The sequence below is a fragment of the Helicoverpa armigera genome, chromosome 17 (genome assembly GCF_030705265.1).
Source record: "Helicoverpa armigera isolate CAAS_96S chromosome 17, ASM3070526v1, whole genome shotgun sequence".
Lineage (NCBI taxonomy): Eukaryota > Metazoa > Arthropoda > Insecta > Lepidoptera > Noctuidae > Helicoverpa > Helicoverpa armigera.
The window spans coordinates 9,199,646-9,211,738 of record NC_087136.1 but is presented as its reverse complement, the minus strand read 5'-3'; the positions used below and the strand labels follow the sequence as shown (position 1 = coordinate 9,211,738).

General features: G+C 36.5%; 2 protein-coding genes across 4 annotated transcripts in view; one reads left to right on the top strand and one right to left on the bottom strand.

The window, feature by feature from the left end:
- Positions 1 to 5,486, top strand: part of LOC110384220 (peroxisomal N(1)-acetyl-spermine/spermidine oxidase) — a 40,725-nt gene extending 35,239 nt beyond the window's left edge. For all 3 annotated transcript variants that reach the window (XM_021345412.3, XM_021345413.3, XM_021345410.3), the window contains exons 2-7: positions 1,716 to 1,886; positions 2,236 to 2,448; positions 2,716 to 2,923; positions 3,213 to 3,409; positions 4,258 to 4,629; positions 4,933 to 5,486. In XM_021345412.3, coding sequence (XP_021201087.3) covers positions 1,723 to 1,886; positions 2,236 to 2,448; positions 2,716 to 2,923; positions 3,213 to 3,409; positions 4,258 to 4,629; positions 4,933 to 5,182 — 1,404 coding nt within the window. In that variant the 5' untranslated portion in view covers positions 1,716 to 1,722 and the 3' untranslated portion in view covers positions 5,183 to 5,486. The remainder of the gene's footprint in view (positions 1 to 1,715; positions 1,887 to 2,235; positions 2,449 to 2,715; positions 2,924 to 3,212; positions 3,410 to 4,257; positions 4,630 to 4,932) is intronic.
- Positions 5,487 to 6,833: 1,347 nt separating this feature from the next.
- LOC110384219 (histone H4 transcription factor) lies at positions 6,834 to 11,937 on the bottom strand. Its single transcript, XM_049846243.2, has 7 exons — positions 11,482 to 11,937; positions 10,653 to 10,797; positions 10,066 to 10,319; positions 9,598 to 9,801; positions 8,912 to 9,132; positions 7,505 to 7,792; positions 6,834 to 7,202 (listed from the first exon to the last, which is right to left on the bottom strand). Exons 1-7 carry the CDS (start codon positions 11,722 to 11,724, stop codon positions 6,848 to 6,850), a joined length of 1,710 nt encoding a protein of 569 aa, XP_049702200.2. The 5' UTR covers positions 11,725 to 11,937; the 3' UTR covers positions 6,834 to 6,847.
- Between the last annotated feature and the right edge of the window lie 156 nt (positions 11,938 to 12,093).

The following is a 12,093-nucleotide window of genomic DNA, read 5'->3' as shown; positions in this document are numbered from 1 at the left end:
ATAAAATACCAAAGGCGCACTAGATCACTGGATGTTGTCACAACGAGCGATGGTAGCGAACTAGAAAATTAATTCAAAAATTGTAAAAGACACATTTTTTTGCACCCAGGTGTTTTACTGTCAGCTGCGGCATAAGTCATTGTTTTAAAATCTTTGTAGATAACCGATAAAAGAATACTTCAACGATAGATTCGGGTTTCTCCCATAATTACCGTGATCTAGCGAAATTTGTAAGGTGCTCAATACTTTTGGCCAAGGCTGTATGTCTATTTCTGGAAGTTTAAATTGCATTAGTACCTAATAGTTTTAAGCAATAATTAAGTTAATAATAGTAGGTAATTTAGTACACAGACATTAAGTACCGAGGTTTATTTTGGTCAGTACATTGGACAGCAAATCAGAAGTCTAATACATTGTAGATTTTGGCCTTTGTTTAATTTAAAATTATCCTAATAGCTTGTAACATTAAGGATCGACCGAACATTGAAGTTTTGAGGTTAGGATAGCGTAGTAGGGGTTTAAATTGTTCTTAGATCATAGTTGGTGTAAGTACATACGTATTTATGTGGTATAGTATAGCTAGGTTTTCTTCAGAGAATACTGCTTATATTAGGTACATAGCGTGTCAGCTCTATGTCAATTTGAATACGATATTCAGATGGGGTCATAATACATCGGAATGAAAAGCGCCTCAACTAGAATTACTTAATGTTCATATTTTTTCGCCTAAAAGATCAATTTTATTTAGGTAATAGATAGCTAGAGTTTATTTTTATATTTGTTTACAATAGATAATGCAGCTATGAGCTATCCAATTAAAATTATCGTTACATTCCTATTTACCTTAAATAAAATAGCTGTATCTCTGCATTTATCAGCTGGTCGGGCGGTCCTACCTACATAGGTACTTATTAAAATTATAAACATGCAAGCTGTTTCGATTTTACGGTAAAACAATCATTAAATAATTGTAACCTTATTCTAACCTATGTAACGTCGTCTGCTGCCTCATAATCAAACATTAACAATAGACATTTATGTTAAACAGTTAACCATTGACAAGAAACGTGTGTCAAATTCAGTCGTGTTAAGTCAAGTTGTGGTCAAGTAACCAATTATATTATCATTCATTCAAAACAAAAGACAAACACTTTACTCGAGTCATAGTTCTATGTAGGTATGTTTGTGTAGTTATTACTAACCGTTAGTATACTTTACCGGAGCTGTACATAGTTCTATGTTTGTTAGATTAGTTATTACTTAGATATTAGCTAGGTAGGTACTTGTGCACTAATTTCCGGTTTCTTTGTTTAATCGTGTCTCACTCACTGTCTGTCATTCGTAGAAATCTAATGATCGCCAACACTACTTTTGAATATCAAAAAGTGCCTTGAAATTAAGTGGCGTTGTATTTTTCCTAACTTAGGCGGTTAACGGTAAGATAACAAAATAGGTTATGCCAGCGGTTTCACCCGCATTCTGTAGAAAACTTGTGGGAAAATTAACCTACCCTACACTAAAATTCATCATTTTTCAAAGCGGTCCCGTAGGTAATTCCTGTGCGTTTCAGCAAGCAAAGAAACTCTTCAGCTTTACAATATTAGTGTAGATTTTATCCCTTCACAGATTACTAGCGGTGTGGCTGTACCCTCTTTCATTTAATTCTTTAACATTCAGGTAAAAATAGTCTTTAATTTCTAATATCTTGTTCCCAGGCGAATAATGGACGTGATCGTGGTAGGCTGCGGCGCTGCCGGCATCTCTGCAATGAGGAAGCTGCATGACGCTGGTCTGCAGGTCTTGGGGCTTGAAGCGGCTGACAGGATCGGTGGACGAATCTGTACTGTTGAGTTTGGGGGGAGACCCATTGATATTGGTGCTGCTTGGTAAGCCAAAACAACGCACATAATTTACAGAAGACAACAATTCTTCTGTCTAGCCATTCTACTATTGCCTGGCACCTACTAACCATTAACTATAACTTCACAAGAAGAGATACAATATAGCTCCAAATGCTACAATAGAAAACTTTTCTAGAATCAGGTTCTCAACATTTTTAAAGATGAAAAGAAAGGAAGAAGATAAGGGTATATGTATAGTCAAATGACGGAAATACGGATTTAAAGTCACTGTGGACTTGTTTTATTACTCAACGATTGTCCAGCAATGGATACCTGAGAACATATTCCAAAGTCCACAACCTCACACATTAAACTTCTTTCTTTCTACTTTAAGGTGCCACGGAGAAAAAGACAACAAGGTCTTCGAGATAGCGAATCCCTTAGGTCTTATTGGTCGTTCTGACCCTGACACCAACTTTTACTTACGTTCCAACGGTGCCTTAGTTCCTGAAGAAGAAGCTACTGGGATCCTGAAGGCGTTGGATGACGAAGTGGGGTCTGCTAACAAGTATAGCAAGGGATCTATATCGGAGTGTGTTAGGAATGCGTAAGTATGGCAAATTCTAGAAGGAGAGTCAATAATAAGAGATGGTTCGATTGTTTTATTTTCTATACATGTATGAAGCAAACAAAGCCATAAACAAGGAGATGACTAGGACCAGGCAGGATCCCGACTTATGCTTTACTCTAGTTGTTATTTTGCCTCATTTTGGGCGACGAGTAAGCCCAAAATGAGGGCGAATTCTCGAATCTCTTCTCGGTCTTAGAATATCCGGATTAGAATATTTCTAATATTGACGTATTCCACTTTCAGGGCTAACACCAACGATGCCTTAAAGAAAAATCCAGAGCTCTCTCGTTCTTTCATTGAATGGTATGAAAGGAACAACCATTTAGGAGGCCAGGACGACCCAAAGACTGGGAAATCTTTACGCGGACTGGTGGAATTCTGGAACAGCGACGGTGATCCATTTTTAAACTGGAAAGGAAGGGGTTACAAGACCATTCTTGATGTTTTGATGGTAAGTTAGGCTTTTATTTAGAGAATATGAAAGTTAAGAAAAAAACAAGTTTAATTTATTTGAATCCATTAAACCAGAGCTTACTGTTAAAGTATGAATGTGGATAGACGATGATGGGTAGAAGAAAGACGACATAAATAAGGAGCAAAACTGCTGACAAAGAGCCGAACCAAACCAAGAGCCAGCCCAAATTAATTTATGAATGGAGCAAAAAGAAGAAGATGGCTGCTTTCTGCATTCCAACAGGTTCCTATTGTCACTTGTCATTGATATTTTTCTTCTTTCCCAGAACAAATACCCCGACCCTTCTAAGGAGATACCTCTACAGATTCTCCTGAACAAGGAAGTGGAGAACATTCGCTGGGGTATCACACAACTGGGAATAGACCCGAGCAACCCACTGGTACAAGTTAAGTGTAAGGACGGAAGCTTGTATGCAGCTAAGAGTGTCATTGTGACTCTTTCTGTTGGAGTTTTGAAAGAAAGGTGAGATGAATATTTGGATACTAAACTACTATTTTGTTTGGCTGACTATATAAGACACTAGCTTGCGCTAGAGGAGTCACCAGCTTCCTAAGTGATTTATTTATAATAAATAATTCATAAATATCATATCATACCGTTTATTGTCGGTACAATTCTAATGTATTAATGCCAAGTTTTATCATAATACGTAGCGCCGTTGGTGCATGAAGATGCAATAAACATTCCAACACATACTTTGCTGTTATAAGTGTGAATGAAATGATTACCAAAAGAAGGGATTTTCGTGAGCATCGACTAAAAATACCATCCCTCGAGATATATTGCGTGTAAAGCATTACTTCTGTTAACACTCAAACGAAATGAACGTTGGTTATGAAAAGCGTCATAACATTTAATGCTCCTGGCTGTAGACAGACTTCCGTTCAAACTATAAATAAACATTTCTACTGCGAAGCTAAATTACTACCATTCTATTTCATAGGGTTAGTAGAGTGAGCCGTGAGCATTCTAAACGTGCTTTCGAAATGCATTGAAAGCTAAAATAACTAACTGTAGAGAATGTTTCCTTTTAGAAGAAAACAAATTAACAGGATCAAAATATTAACATACATTCGTCTCATTCAGAAATCATTAAAATCCGGTACCTACATGAGAGGATATATAATGATAGTTCATAAAGGACTGTAGTGAGGGTTATACCTAGGGGGAGTACATAAGAGGGGATATAGTAAATAAGGGAGAACTTAAGAAAAATACATAAAGGTGTAGATAGAGGTAGGGTGTATGTGTCTAATATATCGGGAGCTTATTAGCGGATTTATTTTAAGAAACACCCGTTTTCATTACAGACACGAACAACTCTTCTATCCCCAACTGCCTCAAGAAAAAGTGACTTCAATCCAAAATCTAAACATGTGCATCTTAGACAAAATCTACATCGAATTCGAGAAGCCCTGGTGGCCTAAGACTCCCGCCAAATTCACCATACTATGGCGGGAAGAAGACAAGGCGAAATTCACAGGAAAGGACCAATGGGTGACTGAGATTTTTGGTCTATGGACTATAGATTATCAGCCTAATGTGTTGTTGGCTTGGATCTATGGAAAAGGGGCTGAAATGATGGAGAAGGCTAGCGTAGAAGAAGTACAGGCTGGAGTGAAGAAATTGTTGGATACTGTGGTCACGGAATTTGAGGTTACGCCGATCAAGGATTTGATCAGGTTAGTATTTATTTCATGGTTCTCTGAGTTTTTACGAATACTATTAAAACTGTTAAAGCCATTTCATGTCTAGTTGCCAAAAAAAATACATCAAGAGAAAAATATATATTTTTTAGGCACTCCTCAATTAATTCTTGTAAATATAACACTTAGGGGAATTCTATCTTCCTAAATATTTGATAATTAAAATTCTTTTGACAAAGATATCCCTCATTTTAATCCGAGTCGTATTAAATTACCGTATTTCTTCTTCAAAACATGTAAGCCCCAACTACAAATACATGAAATATTATCGATTTTCAGGACAAAATGGGCAGCCAATAAGCTAGCACGGGGCGCTTATGCCTACCGAACAGTGGCCCTAGAAGAAAATGGCGGCAGTGCCATCGTACTATCAGAACCTTTGTATCACGCGAACAAATTCCCCGTAGTATGCTTCGCGGGTGAAGCCACGTCGCATCACAGACACAGTGATGCTCATGGGGCTGTGGAGTCAGGGTTCAGGGAAGCTGATCGTCTGATTGAGACCTTCGAAGAGTTTGGATTTAAGTAACTGGTGACTAAAAAGGTTGTGATACTTTTTGCAGTGTGTTTGTTTATGGTAACTTTGTCTATGGTAGTTTTTTTATGGAATTCGATTTTGAATGGATTTTTTGCATGATAAATGTTTTAACTTTTTACGTAATAATCATGTTTGCCATATTTCTCCTTTCCGTACAGATTCAATGCACTGCAAAATTGACTATCAAAATAAAATCATGTTTTTTATATATTTTTTATGTACAGATTTATAAAGGCTGTTATTTAAATGTTTATAACAATTTATGTTGAAAATAAAATGCAATTTTAATCATAAACTGTTTTTTATTCCAAGCTACAGTTATATTTTGAAAACTGCACAAAATTTTTCCACAATTAAGTATTATGAAACACCACTTGTTAATATACGTACCATTATTTAACAATTCTTAGCATTAATCAGACCACATAAAAATACATGAATATAAAGGAATTGCTAAATAAAGTGTTCACTAAACAAATATAGACTCACCGAGCTTTTATTTGATGTTACCATTCACAGAAAACCGAATGTAGAAGTTAAAGGCTTCTTTCAAAGGAGTCTTTTATACTCCTCAAATTACATAATGTCGCATCCATCACAATATGTGGTACAAAATGACCTGGAAGGTCTATATTTCCATACAAAATTTTATATTTGATATTTTATTTCATAAGAATAACTACAATTTCTCAATATAATTCTTATATGTATATGGTATGCACAGCATGAATGAATATAATGGCCTCATTATCAAAATAATTCAAATTTAAAAAATCTTCCTAAGTAGCGCGCCAAAATGTGGGTGTTCGGAGGACGAGGAATATTACTGGCTTCTTTATACGCTTTCCTTAGAACCCGCCCATTGTTTTCATAATACCTAAATGACCAATCAATCAAGACTAATCTCTGACAGATTAGTTTTGATTTGACAAGGAACCCGAGCGCCTCGTTAGTTCTAGTAACTAGTAACGCCTACCGTACATTGCTTGACCTACAAGGAGGCGCCTGACTTACCTTCCTTATGACACCTCTGCCATCTTTCCTTTCTTCGTGTAAATTACAAATTACATATCACTTCACTAATACTAGGTAGTCAATCAAATTAAATCAAAATTATACTTAAAACTAGATAGAATCTATAATCAAACGTATTTTTGGAATATTATTACATATTATTAATAATGTTTGAGTGCAATTATAATATGAACTAGGTATAATAAATGCTTTCAACATGAAAAATATAAAGACAGATTTTTCCATGTTGTACAAAATAAAAAATAAAAAAAACACTATGCATTGAGGTGAAAAAGTACTTAGCGGACAAAACTACGCAGCGGAAGCGATCGAAAATAAATATTAGTAGCATAGAAAGTTAGGTAGGAGAAACATTTATCCACAGGACTCTAAAGTGTCGAATGACGCATGTGTTAGAATAATTTACATGAAGTCTTATAAAACCTCGCAGATGTAGAAATTGTTTCTTCTCTATAAATGAATGATGATGATGATAAACGTGCGTTCAGCTAATGTCAAAATAATATGCATCTCTCATTTTTGTTACAAACTTGAAATAAGAAACGTACCATTTTTTTTTTTGTGTTTTATCGGCACAATATTGGTTGGCAAGCTTCACATAACTCTCTCAGCTTTAACAATTTACCGTTCAATCTTAGGTATAACATTAGAATTAATAAGTTCAGTACTAATAATATTGCCTTCTTCATCGACATCACACATTAGAATTTCGACTCCATTTTGGTTGATCACCGGTTTTTTATCAACTTCCTCTTTTACATTTTCATCATCATCGGCATTTTCATCACCTTTTAAGGTGATTTCATAACTTCTAGGAGTACAAGCCGTGGCTTCGGCAACTTGTTTCACTTTAAAATTTAAGTTAGTTAAAGGAAGTTTAGGACTGCTGTAGCCGTCCATGATTTTTTCTGACACTTCCAAAGATTCGTAGCGGGTAGTTGTCAATCTGTATTTGCCGTCTGCGCATATTTGGTACCTGTAAGTATTCAATATTTAATAAGTTAAAATAAGACAAAGAAAAGCTGAAAAGTACTTTTTGAAGGTCAAGTTGGCAAAAGACTAGAAGAATAAAAGTTCTAGTAGGGATGATTCCAGAGCAATGGATTCACTGTCGATCATTGCCATGAATCGACATAATATTAAAAAAAAAACCTTTATGATTAAGGCTTCTTTCAATTCGAATCAGCGGCCCGCAACTAATCTCTGAGCTTATGTGACCCATAGCCTAAAAATGGATTAAGTTTGGCACAAGCCATAACTGTATAAAATAAGGCTTACCTGAACCTACTATGGCCGATAGACCACTGAGCCCCATGCTCTTTAACCAAATGAGTGGTCAGACGAGACCCTCTAGAAAATATCTTAACTGTATCCGTACACATATGACAAACATATTCTCTGTCCGTTTTCTCAGGTTTACTCTTTTTTTCAGCACTAGATTCATCGGAATTCTCTTCATCAGAAAAATCTTCAAGTTCTTTTTTGACATTTTTTCTCTTTCTCTTCCTCTTATTTTTAGGTTTGTGTGTAAGTATGTGCATGCGGACGTCCCATTTTGTTATTGCTCTGTGGAAGATTGAACAGCATTAACGCAAGCCGCTGTTATAATTGAAATGTCTGGTGAAAGCTAAATAAATAAAAGTCGGGATATTAAGCGAGTGATTGGTTTGCGTTATGGGTGCTGACATAACTGACAAACCACTGTAACTTATATAAAATGTATAAATAGATACATACATATTACAACATCAAACTACAGCCTACAAACAATGCTCATCACACAAATGTTGACCATACTGGGAATCACACCCGGAACCATTAGTTCAGCAGTCCAATTTGGTGACCATTATGCCAACGAAATTGTCTTAAATGTAGGTATGGAAAGGCGATAGTCAAAGTTATTTATACAGGCCAATATAAGCTTGATGAAAGTAGCAAGAACATGCCAAAGGTTATAATTTTTAAAGTATCAGCGAAGTTCGCAGGCTTCATGTGCTCACTCGGAAGTCACTCTCGAACCGTAATTAAGTTGTGACATACAAGACTAACTTTTCTAACTTTGTATGTACTTTCTAAGTATATCTTAGACACCAATGACTGTGTTTCGGATGGCACGTTAAACTGTAGGTCCCGGCTGTCAGTGAACATCCTCGACAGTCGTTATGGGTAGTCAGAAACCAGTAAGTCTGCCACTAGTCTAACCAAGGGGTATTGAGTTGCCCGGGTAACTGGGTTGAGGAGGTCAGATAGGGCAGTCGCTTCTTGTAAAGCACTGATACTCAACTACATCCGGTTAGACTGGAAGCCGACGCCAACATTGTTGGCTCGGAGGATGATATAACAATACAACAGTGTTACTAATTACTATGGAGACAGGACACTAAGGAAACGTATTCCATACATACTCAACGGCTTACCTGAGGACATAAGAAATGAAACTAAAATAAGTAGATTTAAAAGTAAGTTAAAAAAATATCTCTTGCATAATTTACCCTAAACATTGAATTGTAACATTATAGTACATATAACTAAGGACTTCATTTGTTAAAATAAATTGTATTTTGATTAGTTAATAAATATAAGTTGATCCCACAGTCAAACTGCTTTTACAGTTTTGTGGGACATTGTAATTCAGTTCTTAAGTTTACACTGTATTTTTCTAATCAATAAATAAATAAGACTAACTTGTAATCACAATGCGGACACTCATGCAGCCTGGTATCGTTCCCCGCGAGGTGTCGGTAGCGCACGTGGTTGGCGAGCGCGGCGGGCGACACGACGGACATGTCGCACAGACTGCACGCGTACGACGACACGTGCTGCCGCGTGTGCTCCGCCAGCAGGTACTCTGTGGCGCAGCGCACGCCGCACAGCTCGCAGATGTACGGCGAGTTGGGGCTTACGTTCTGAAATGTTATTGAGATGTTTGGTAGAATTAAAGGTAATTAATATAAGAGGAATGATGGTGCAGTGATGACTTGCGCAAGACGGCTGGCAGGAGCTGGATGCGAGAAGCCGAAAATCGATCTCAGTGGCGTGCACTTGGAGAGGCCTATGTCCAGCAGTGGACTGCGATAGGCTGATCATGATGATGAATATAAGAGGAATGAGTTAATGGCAGCCCAGAATATTATTGGAGTAGCAAGCAAGCAACATTGGAAACATAAGACGAAATGCACGTACTGTACTGTAAGTTAATTGCGAGTCGCCAGTAAGTTTGGCGAAAACTCTATTACAGTAAAAAATTCATAGATCTTAGTTAACTGACAAGCAACAGATGTTTACAACATTTACTTTATTAGTGCAATGTTTAGAAATCACCAAAAATGTTGTTTTTAATAAAATACAAAACACCTACAACTAATACATACCTGTCTCCGTAAATGATCACTCAATTTCCTATTTAGAGCGAAGTGCTGTCCACAATGATAGCAAGCAATCAGTCTTTCTCCCGTATGAGATCTCACGTGGACCTCCAACTTGTTCTTATTGGTAAATCTGGCTCCACAGCCAGCCCATGAACAGAGGAAGGTATCTGAGTAGTTTGTGTGGACTTTAACATGGTCTAGGAATAACTGAAATTGTAATACTATCTTAAAATATGTAAATATACCATATCTTCAAGTCTTACATAGGTATATAAATAATGGAAAAGGAAGTTTATTTATTTATTATGCCTTAATGCTAAAAGAGGTAAAGAGATGCAAATGAAATTTGGTCTGGATAGGTACCCTGGAGACAGAGATTAATCCAGTGTCTTGCATCTCTTGACTGCATAACAGATAGACTGAGCATCTATAATATCAGTAAGGATCAATCATAATCGAATGATAAATTACCGGGTAAGAGTCAAATGTTAGGTCACATTTGGCGTCCGAATCAAACCACATACAAGCATAATCAGTAGGCTGCACCGGTAACACATTTCTTTTACTGGAGTCTTTCTTGCACCGAGCCAAGTTCAGTGTAGCTCGACCGTTGAAACCGATAGCAAGTAACTTGCTGTGGTAAGCGTGATAGTTCATATGGCGGACCATTTCTTTGAAGTCAGTTGATTTGTGCCCACAAACGTCCCAAAGGCATACGTATTCAGCTGGAAGACAATATAATGTACTATGTATACAATATTTTTAAATACAGGAGTTCATTGCAAAGCTTTATTGTTCTACTATTTTTAACCCCAAAAGCAATGAGAGAGTTGTTATAAGTTTGACTGCTGTGTGTTTGTCAAGAAATCATAGTGTCATTCAAATTGCCTTTAAACAATAGGAAGGATCTCAACCCCAAAGTATCTATTTACTGTTCTATCCATGTTGAAGGCGAACAAGTTTGTCTATTCCAATTCATGTTAGTCAATGGATTCATAGATTTGTTTCGTAATTTTAAATGATTCAATGTTACTATTTTAAGTAAACTCAATAATCACCTGAGGGCTCCTTGTCTATAACATGCATTTCAGATGTATGGCCTCGTACATGTTTTTGGAACTGGTCATAATCTATCATGATAGTTCTACAGGCCTGCCATTCACATTCCATATTAAGGTTGAGGACACGCAACCTATATCGAGACTGTAAGCAAAGAAAATACAGGATTTCATAAAACATATTTGTGTAGCTGGATTTCTAACATACAATACAAGAAAAAAAATATTAATAGTAAACTTTGCTTTTTCATATTATCACTTTACTCAAATAATTACATTGTATATGATATGGCGATTTACGGTTGCTGGTTCAACATATGTATCACCTAAATTGGGTAAGCAAACACTGAAAGCCAAGACATTGATAAGTTGTTCTCCATTGAGATACACTGATCAAGTGAAAGATTCACTGTCTTCCAAGCTTTACACAGTCAGTAAGACACAATGGACAGAAGCCGGTGGAGGCAAATCATCGGCTCCAGTTGCAACCCTACTGCTGACCACAATCCTTAGATATGAGGGACCTACCACAGAGAGAGAGCTTAAGCAATATACAATATTTGCTTTACTTTACCAACATATAATATTAGTATGGGTGGTTGCATCATGAAATTCAATCTGTCTTCCTGTGGCTAACTATCTAAACAGTATCTGAACTTGATTAACTTTAATAAAAGTCTAACCTAGATTTGCCTAACTAAAACTTCAGGTTAATCGCTTAATTACGCGCCATATTTTGTGCCATTGAATTTAATAACACTGATTATAGACGAAAATAGCAAGTATTAAGAAATTAATTTGAAAACGCATAAAACCTCCTTCTACTTACCACGGGAAGTGGTTCCATGGTAGATTCAGTAACGCCATTTGGGACCGTCGCATCGTCTTCAGCCACTGTAAGTAAAAAGTTCTTCCTAGCTGCATGATTTTGTATAATAAACTGAATATCATTCTTTTTCTCCAATGATAACTTTTCTGTATCCTCGTCATTCTGTTTTTCAAGCCATTCTATGCATCGAAGGAGTTTATTTTTGTCATCTTTACATTTTGGTTTAGGTTCGTCTTCCTCCATTATGGAGACGTTTTTTCAGTGAACACAATAAATAATGAACAACACTTTACATTTACTTTGCGGTCAACAAAGTTATTTACTCAAATTAATTAACTGTTTCACATCGTACGTAATATTTGGTATAATAATTCGAAATTCAAAAATATAAACAAAATTGTTCTGCTGTTCCGTTCAAACCGTTCGAAAACGATTTACTATTTGTTTTGACAGTGACAGCTGAGACAATGTTTTTTTTATTTGCCCACAGAGGAGGCTAAGGTCTTTCGACCATTCCGCCTGGACTTTCGTAGCAGCAGCCGAGACAAGATCTCTTGTGTCCCCATGGATTTTTAATAAAAAAAATCATCCCGAACATAGTTCGTGAAAACT

Coding starts and splice junctions, on each gene's coding strand:
- LOC110384219 (XM_049846243.2), bottom strand. CDS start 11,724: ATGGAGGAAGACGAACCTAAACCAAAATGTAAAGATGACAAAAATAAA. Junction 7,793..8,911: donor TGTCCGCATTGTGATTACAA/GTTAGTCTTATT, acceptor AATCTTCCACAG/AGCAATAACAAAATGGGACG. Junction 7,203..7,504: donor ATCGGCCATAGTAGGTTCAG/GTAAGCCTTATT, acceptor GAATACTTACAG/GTACCAAATATGCGCAGACG.